The 9,055-nt window shown below is 40.6% G+C and overlaps 1 protein-coding gene across 1 annotated transcript; it reads right to left on the bottom strand.

Annotated features, from left to right (window-relative positions):
• Positions 1-1,646: 1,646 nt before the first annotated feature.
• Positions 1,647-6,033, bottom strand: coq7 (coenzyme Q7 homolog, ubiquinone (yeast)). The gene is made up of 6 exons (XM_015970885.3): positions 5,834-6,033; positions 5,392-5,570; positions 4,361-4,475; positions 4,138-4,277; positions 1,992-2,060; positions 1,647-1,910 (listed from the first exon to the last, which is right to left on the bottom strand). Exons 1-6 carry the CDS (start codon positions 5,916-5,918, stop codon positions 1,833-1,835), a joined length of 666 nt encoding a protein of 221 aa, XP_015826371.1. The 5' UTR covers positions 5,919-6,033; the 3' UTR covers positions 1,647-1,832.
• Positions 6,034-9,055: the final 3,022 nt, after the last annotated feature.

Raw genomic sequence — 9,055 nt, 5'->3', positions numbered from 1 at the left:
TTCATGACGCGCAGTAGGGAGTACTGTTGACTTGCTGCAAGAAGGTTGAAGGTTCAAATCCTGGCTGCAGGCTTTCTGCGTGGAGTTGGCATGTTCTCCACATGCATGCACGAGTTTCTCCCAGAACGCCAGCCTGCATGTTCAGTTTGACTGGCAAACCTAATTTGCCCCTAGCTGTGAGTGTGACTTGCCATCTCCCTGTGATGGACTGGACACTTGTCCTGGGTGTCCCGTCTCTTACCTGATGACTGGCTGGAGCTAGAGACCAGCTCCCTTATGGAGAAGTAAGCGGCTCAGAAACAAGTGATTATATAATTCTGACCTACCAATCAGACATAACAGGTCCCTAAATGAAAGGACCGAACCGGTCAGAGAAAGTTTTCAGCCTCCGTCCTTCAGGCAGATGATTGAGCAGCCTTAAAGCCTGGACGAGGCTGAGAAACATGACTCCCCTGAAGATTGGGCTTTTCACTGGTTTCCTAAGATTTGACTTCAAGTGTTTATGAATGTTTTTTTTGTCTCATGCTGGTCTGAGTAGACCTGACCAGAAGCTGCTGAGCTTTTAGCAGGAGTCGACGTTAAAAGAGGAGTGCATCTTGAAGGAATGGAGGCCCTTCGGCTCCATTAACCCTTGCAAATCCACTGCAGCAGAAATTGACCCTCTGATAAACTTGGGTTCAGCTGAGCAGCAAAAGAGTCAAAAGAAAAAACGTGATAACACAGATTGTGCTGCAGCAACCATTAAACTGTTGATAGCAGTAGAAAATTACAGGGAGGAAGTTTGACTTGTGTGCAAAACGTGACCCAAAACCTCAAGAAACAATAAAGATGCACCTTTTAATGAATACTGGTGTTAAAGTGTGCATACTGGATTTATCTGGTATCTTTTCTTCAGAAAAGGTTCTTCAGGGTTTCAGATTAACGACGTCTTATAGCCGTAATGAAATTATGAGCCGTACAGAAATTAGAGTATCGTTCACCTTGTTGGGTTTGATGAAAGGGGTAACGGTTAAGGAGCCTTTTCACAATCCTTCTCGCTCAGTGACCTAAAGTACCCAGAACAGCTGTGGGCGCGTTTAGCAGCCCAGCCAGCCCGACAAGCCATTGCTCAGCTTGATTTACGATCTATTACATATGAAACAGGAGCGTTAGATGAAGGGTACGATGGCGAGTATGCAGGCATAGATATGTCCTTATCGTGTATTTTAGGTATTTATTTTTACGTCAAAGGAAAACCATTCATGTTTAACCGTGTTTGCGGGAGTGGCAGTGTCGTGTCCTTGCAGCGATGGGGTTAGGGTTTGTCATAACGTAGTCCCAGGTCGAACTCAGCTCCTGTCAGTCCTTCATCTTATTTTTAATATATTCAGTTATGACTGAGAAAGACAAATTAGGATCATTAGAGTCATTTCCTCACCTTTTTATAGAAAACGATAGTCGTTATCATTCACTTACATTGTGTATGATATGCTAAAGCTAACAGAATAGTGCCAGATTAGGACTGGTGAGGTTACAAAATGCTTTAATCCAACTCTGGTGAATGAACGGATGAATGTCACTTAGAGGTGGAAGATCCCTTTGATTCACAGAGACCACTTTTTACACAGTTGACACCTTCAAATATTAAACGTGACACAGAAACAAAACACGTTTAAATAATAGCCGTTTATTTCAGTACTGGTCATCTCCACTTCAACGATAAACAACGTTCAGACAAAACTGGCTAATTAATGGCAAAGTGTTACATCACAAGTCTTTCAGTCAAGCGAATGATCGGATCTAAAAAAAAAAACGGAATAAAAATATACAAATGTGGTGTTTAAATGCAAGAATCAGACGCGCTGAGAAACATAAATTGCAGCTTTGCAACCCAGCTGTATTACGTTCTTTAGAAGCCAATATCCAGGCACCTAAAACACACACACACACACACACACACACATTAATGAATTTGATAGTTTATTAAACCAGATTTTAGAAAACACACTTACAGATTCTGCATCGTGCTCCAGTCCGGTGTCATGATGGTCCATCTCATCGTCCCGGAATTCTTTTATCACCTTTAAAATCCAAAAGGGATTTAATACTTTAGGACAAATGTAGATTACAACATTAAAAGCTGTATGTTTCACTAAATAACAACAGTTTACTAAAACATGGCTAGGATTAATAAAATGTTTCCACAGCTAATTGTGTCGCTTCATCCTGACATGTTAACATAAATTAGGGCTGCACAAAATATCATAAATATATAGTTATCGCGATATCAGCATGCACAATACATCGTAAATACATCGATATTGCGATATCAGCATGCACAATACATCGTTATCGCGATATCAGCATGCACATTATATCGTAAATATATCGTTATCGCAATATCAGCATGCACAATACATCGTAAATACATCGTTACCGCGATATCAGCATGCACAATACATCGTTATCGCGATATCAGCATGCACGATATATCGTAAATATATCGTATTTGCATTAGGCAAAGAACAGATAAATATCACAATGGTCAGCTCAAATGTTTGCTACCCATAATGCATTCTGACCTTCAGCCAGAAGCATCATGTTTTATTAACAAATCAAATAGAGCTCTTCACCCACTTGGGTGGGTTCTCATAGGTTAGAGAAACCCCCCCCCCCCCCCCCCCCCCGCGGTGGGCGGGACTTAATTTTGATGGTTAGCAAACACCGGAGTTAGCTTTGTTCTACTGATTCTGCCTTTCCAGGGATCCACTGATCGCCTTTTTTCCCCTCATTTTGTTTTTCCTTTTCCCTCACATCTTTTGCTTTTTTTGCTTTTATGATTTTTTGTATTTCTTTGTTTTTGATTATTTTTGTTCCCAAGTTTTTATTTATCGCAAGTAATGTCGTCATCACAATATTAATCATTGTTATCGCATTTCGCAGGTTTTCCTAATATCTTGCAGCCCTAAAATAAATCTAATGGAATTTATGATGCTAAAGTTAATTTATTCAGGTAAATGAGAGACCAATCTCCATTTTTTAAACGCTTTTTTGTCAGGTCAGTCTAAAAATAAACCTTTGTCTTTTTATCTTACTTCTAAGGAAATATTGAACAATGAATGAAAAAATAAAAATTTGAGAAGTTTAACGATAACCATACCTGCCCCAAATAAACGCAGAAATGAACATTCTCAAAGAGGCCTGGAGGTTTTTTAGCACTGTCAAGATGTGATGTCTTCATTAATAATAAAACCCTACTCTGCTATAACGGTCATCGCGGCTCTGCGGATGTGTTTAGTTTGTGTTCAGGCTGTGGCAACGTGTTTAAAATCAGGGAATTCAACAGAGAAAGTTGTCGTGATTTATTAATAAAGCACGTTTTCATCCCCACTGGGAGACCTGGACTCACAAGCTTACCATCACACAGTAGAATCAACATAACAGTATGCTGTATTCAATTACATGTTTGTCAAAAAGCAAACAATAGCTTATTTGATATTAAAATCTGTTTAGTTCCTTCTGTTAAAGGTGCAATGTGTAAGAATTTACTGTGAAATAGTGAAATAATCACAAAACAGTCTAATACCTTAATCATGTTGGAAGGAAGGTTAGACTGAAACACATTCCTACTCAGTCGACTTGGGGTCGTCAGTTTTTGTCCTTTTAAAGAAAGTAAAGAGGGACGTGGTTACGGTGGGTTGCTACCATCGCTCCTTTGTCATCTAGAATCATCTGGCGCTGATCCGTAACTGGCAACAGCCATGAAACTCGTGGAACAGGAGTGACGGTCACTGTTTATTGGGAAAATGGTCCGCAGTACCCAAATCTGGCCACAGGACGCCATGTCATTCTTACATATTGCACCTTAAATATTAAGAACCTCTTTAAAAAAATCTTGGTTTTGATTAACTATGTGTTCTGATTAAACATTCAAAAATCAATCAGATTGATATTTCATATTTATACGGATGAATTATTTTTATAACTAGAATAAAAAACTCAGATGAAAAACTAAATGAAAACGTGTGATAATGTGGATTATCTACGAAAAAGCAGCAACCTAAAATATTCTTTTTTTACTCTCTTTGGGGCAACATGTAACAAAAGGTGCAACAGAAACGTGAAAGGTTCCTGTAGCACGTTAGGCCCACCGCTCACCTGTAACAGCTCAGTGTATCGCTCTGGGTCGATCTCCATCAGAGCTCTTATCTGGCTGTTGTAGTGCTCTGAGATGCTCTCCTCCACGGCCACGGTGCACGCCATGGCGCCCTCTTTCCCCAGAAGGGCAGTGGAAGCCCCTGCAGGACATTTAAAGCCAAATGACTTAATTCATGTCACTACGGTTCATGGTTTTGTGTATTAGTCCAACTGTTTTACTGACCTAACACAAAACCAGCAATGTTCCAGAAAGGTAGCAGCGCTGTGGGGCGGACTCGGTTCTCAGCAAGAATTTCATTGAACCTGGCTAGGTGTTTCTTTTCTTGATCCCACATTTGCTATAAAAAAGATGTTGCAGACCTTAAACAGCAGGTTAAACAGGCATGTACAGTTTATTTTAAGTTTCTAAATCATAATGCAGCAACCAATCAAACAAATCTTGTCTGAAAGTGTTTCTTCTTCCCCAGGACCCTATCAGCACTCCTCTTTCCTGCTGTCTTTTCTCCCTCTCTCTGCTGCAGGTTACCTAGCGAGGTATCTAGGTCATAATGTTAGCTCCTTTATTGTTCTCTCACTTGTTTGTTTCGGTTTTCAAATTGAAATCCATCTGCATTCTGCAGAAAACTGATGACTATTCCTGCCAACTTCTGTTTTATCCTTTGTATTGTTTGCATGAATGTGGGTCTCTCTGTAGACCCCACAGGTGACCTGACATGGGTGCACCCATAAAAATATAATAGCCGGAGATAGAGCCAAACTATCCAGTTTAAAGTCTCTGCTAGATTTTATGTTGGTATCCAGTCAGTCTGAATGTGAGGCTGAAAATACTGCCTGCTCTTTTTCACACAATCATGGTGTCAGCTAAATGATAACAGATACCAAATATGTTTAAACGTGCAACAGGAGGAAGAAATCAACACAAGTCCAGACCTAGGGAAAAGTAACTGAAGTTCCTTTTAATTTTCTGTTAGTGAAAATGACTTGTTAACTTGGGTTAGGCGGTGAGACTCGTACATCACAGTGGCTAAAACATCCTCGTGTAGTCCTGGGTGATGGCTGTAGCCTCCAGCAGGATTAAAGAAAACGTACAGATGATATTTATCCTAGTCCTGATTCTTTTCATTGATTTGGGACTAAAATATCTGAGGTTTCTAAAGGCGGGAATATACAAAAACAACGGCTGTGCGATCTGGGGGTATTTGTTCATCCTTAACATCTTTTCATTGTTTAGACTTTTTTCATTCTGTTCCATACCTGGATGAGGGGTCCGGTCCTTGATCGACTCAACACCGCCATCTGGCCGGCGTAGATCCGATTAGCGCCATATTCACCTGCGTGGTCCACCCGCAGCATCCGGTGCAACAGCTCCTTCTCCTCTTCGTTCTGCGGCGGCGGAACAACGCTGTAGGCTCTACAGCTGTGCTGGAGGAGCGCTACACCAGCAAAACAAACAAACCCCCACAGGTTAAGCTAGTTATGGGTTCTTCTTAGCCAGAAAACAACCCAAAAGCTTCTAAATCACCTAAAACAAGCTTCCCAATTACCATGTTCTGTTTTCATATACTTAAGGAACAGAAAACGTTCAACTACGTAAGTAATCGTACAACAAAACTTACTCTTACATCGTTGGACATGCTGGGTAAGTGTTTGTAGCATTAGCATCTTTAGCTCAAAGCCTCATAAACAAACCGCTTACCTCTGCTTTTAAAGCTCTGATGAGTCACCAACGGGTTCACGACTCCAGAAAAATCACAAAAAACGGCGCGAGCAGCTCTCTGCATGGTGATTAATAAACTTAACTACCAGCGGTAGTTAAAAAGAAAAAGTAGAAACACTAGAGCGAACTGACATTGAACGAGAGTGGATGTGAGCGGCGCATATTTATGACGCACGCTCACGCGCACCTCCCTCTGTAAAACTATGTGTGGCATGCCGTTGTAACATATAATCAAATCCACTCCCCCCCGTTTCCTTTTAATGTCATTTTAGGAATTACATTCATTTTCACTCCTTATTTCTCAGCATTAATTGAGGAGAATAAGCATAATCCTAAATTTCTTTTCAGTATAGTTGCTAAACTTACACTGAATCATAGCTCTGAGCCATCTATTCCCTTAGCCCTCAGCAGCAATGACTTCATGGGATTTTTTTATACAAGTAAAATTAATTCTATTAGAAACAAAATCTTTAGCATCCTCCCTAATGCGATTTCTTCTTCCTCAGTAAGTGAGGCAGCATCAGAGGTGACTGTAGAACCTCATCTGTGCTTGAACCGTTTTGATCCAGTTGAGCTTTCAGATTTATCAAAAATATTAGCTTCATTTAAACCTTCAACTTGCATTTTGGATCCAATCCCAACCAAATTATTTAAAGAAGCATTTCCTTTGGTCACTGCCCCCATTCTAGATATAATCAATCTATCCTTAGTAAATGGACATGTACTACAGGATTTTAAGGTTGCTGTAATCAAACCTTCACTTCAATTAAATTCAATTCAATTCAAAAATACTTTATTAATCCCAGAGGGAAATTGATTTAATCCCAGAGGGAAATTGATTAAGAAGCCTTCTCTGGATCCAGATGACCCAATGAATTATAGACCAATATCTAACCTTCCATTTTTATCCAAAGTCCTGGAGAAAATAGTATGTGAGCATTTAAACACTAATGCTCTGTTTGAGGAATTTCAGTCTGGTTTTAGAGAGTATCACAGCACTGAAACTGAATCAAGACCATGAACTCAGATTTATTTTTATTTAGTTTTATTTTTACGAAGCCTTGTCATGCAAGACCGTGTAAATCTTCCCAAAATTGAAAAGTGAGCACAGACTATGAGACAGCTGTAAATGAAAAATATAAACAAATAACAGCTGAACTTCTTAGATTATTATCATTGTTGTTGTTTATTTTCTTTGGAAAAAATGTCATCTAAATTAAAGTTAAAATTCCTATTTTGAGAAGAGATCCTGTTTTGTGTTTAATAAGCAGCAGAACACATATAATATTTACACTCGGTTCCTTCAGAATTCCCTGCAGAAAATCTAACTGACTGTTTCCACTGCAGCCAAGGAGGTGAACAGCGTCAGCATCCGGCACAAAGACACAAACACATCCACGGCTCGGAGCTAATTTAGAGCTCACAGAGTTCACTTGGCCAACACAACTGCCCCGTGGGAGGAAAACAAGTATTTAAAGAAATCAAGTAAATTGAGAAAATTGCCTTTTGGCTGGACACTCTTTGTTATTTTGTGCTAAACAAATTACCATGGTTTATTTTATTCAGACTTATTATATAAGAAGTAATTAAGGAAAAAAAAGGAAGACTTGAAAAACAGACTTTTGTGGAGAAGTGAGTTGCTTTGGGGGCTGCAGATGGCAGTGTTGCACAGCAGGAAGTTTATCCTGCAAGCTGATCCCAGAATTCAGGATCATTTTTGTTGCACTCAACCCGGCTTATAAAATCAAACCATCCAAAGTGTAATCCTAATATGTTTTAATCAGAACCGGACCTCTTCAGAGGAGCTCTGGTCATGTCCGACTCTGAATACATTTGATTTCTAACAACAGACAAACATTTGCAAAACGTGTGAGGAATGTGTGAAAATATCAGGTTGAACTATGATGGTCCTGAGTAAACAAGAGTGGACTGTGAAGTGCAGGGTGTGTGTGTGTGTGTGTGAGAGAGAGAGAGAGAGAGAGAGAGAAAATGAACTAATAGCATGTGAATGAACATCTCAGGGGTCCCTATCCTTTCCTGGTGCATTGATGGTTCTGACAGGCACATTTTCCATTTGACCTCCTCTGACCTGCTGTTGTCGACCTGCCTGCTGGTTTTGTGCACAAACCCACAGGGGCGTGTCCAGGGAGTGGCCTGGGGTAGCACATGCCACCCTTAGATTCTGATTGGCCACCCCAGGTGCCACCACACTAATTTACCTTTAAATAGGCTTTTCATTGTCCACATAAAGCTTGGGGCTAAAGCAAAAAATAAAAGCATAACCATTGGTGCCACCCATGCACAAAGTTGTTAGCCTAGTGAACTAGACCAAATTCTTGCTTTGCAAAGTTTGGTCTAGGCATGCTCCATTGGAACCTCCGTAGCTCCTACCAGGACTCTGGCTAGCCAATCACGGCTCTCTAGAGGGGTTTCAAACACATAAAGAGCTGTGATTGGTCCATAATGGTGGGCCAATCATAGTGCTCTATCTGCTTAGTGAACAAATCACAGACCTTTATCCGCTTTGTGGGCCAATCAGGGCACTCTATATGCCTGGTGGGTGGGATGATGCAACAGAGTGAAACAAGAGTATGTCACATTCATTGTCCAGTGGAATGCAGAGATCATTTGAAAGACAACGGTAGAACCCGCCCCACAACCGAGAGCCGTCAATGTAGCATGGCCAGACTAAATAATACATTTATTTAGTCTGGCTTGCCAGGCTACAAAGTTGTGCCTCACCTGGGGCACCCCATTTTAAAAGATCTGGACACGCCACTGCAGACCCATACTGCTCACATCCACACCCTCCATCCCAGGTTTTGCTCCTACTGACAGCAGCTGCTGCACAAAATGCTGTTCTACAATCTACAACGTCCCTAATGAGCTGAAGCACATTTGTTTGTCACTGTAAGAAAAAACAACAAACGAGACACATTTTATGTTGATTGCAGCTATAGCAGCGTGTAGTTGTATGTCAGGGTTTTCTTGCTCCATGTTCTCATGGCACTCACCAGCATTTTCTCAGTGATCTCTTTCTCAAAGTTTGAATTTTACATCTGGTCCTTATTCTGTAGTCAGCTTCCAGTAGGTCAGCTCCTCAATCACGGGGCTCGGTTCAGTTTCAGTCTTCTATCCTTGAAATTTGGCTTTTGTTGTTTTACCTGACTGCATATTGGGTCCTACTAAAAACATCTACAT

Source organism: Nothobranchius furzeri, chromosome 6, assembly GCF_043380555.1.
Source record: "Nothobranchius furzeri strain GRZ-AD chromosome 6, NfurGRZ-RIMD1, whole genome shotgun sequence".
NCBI lineage: Eukaryota > Metazoa > Chordata > Actinopteri > Cyprinodontiformes > Nothobranchiidae > Nothobranchius > Nothobranchius furzeri.
Note: the sequence above shows the minus strand (reverse complement) of the source record. Positions and strands in the feature narration are given on the sequence as shown.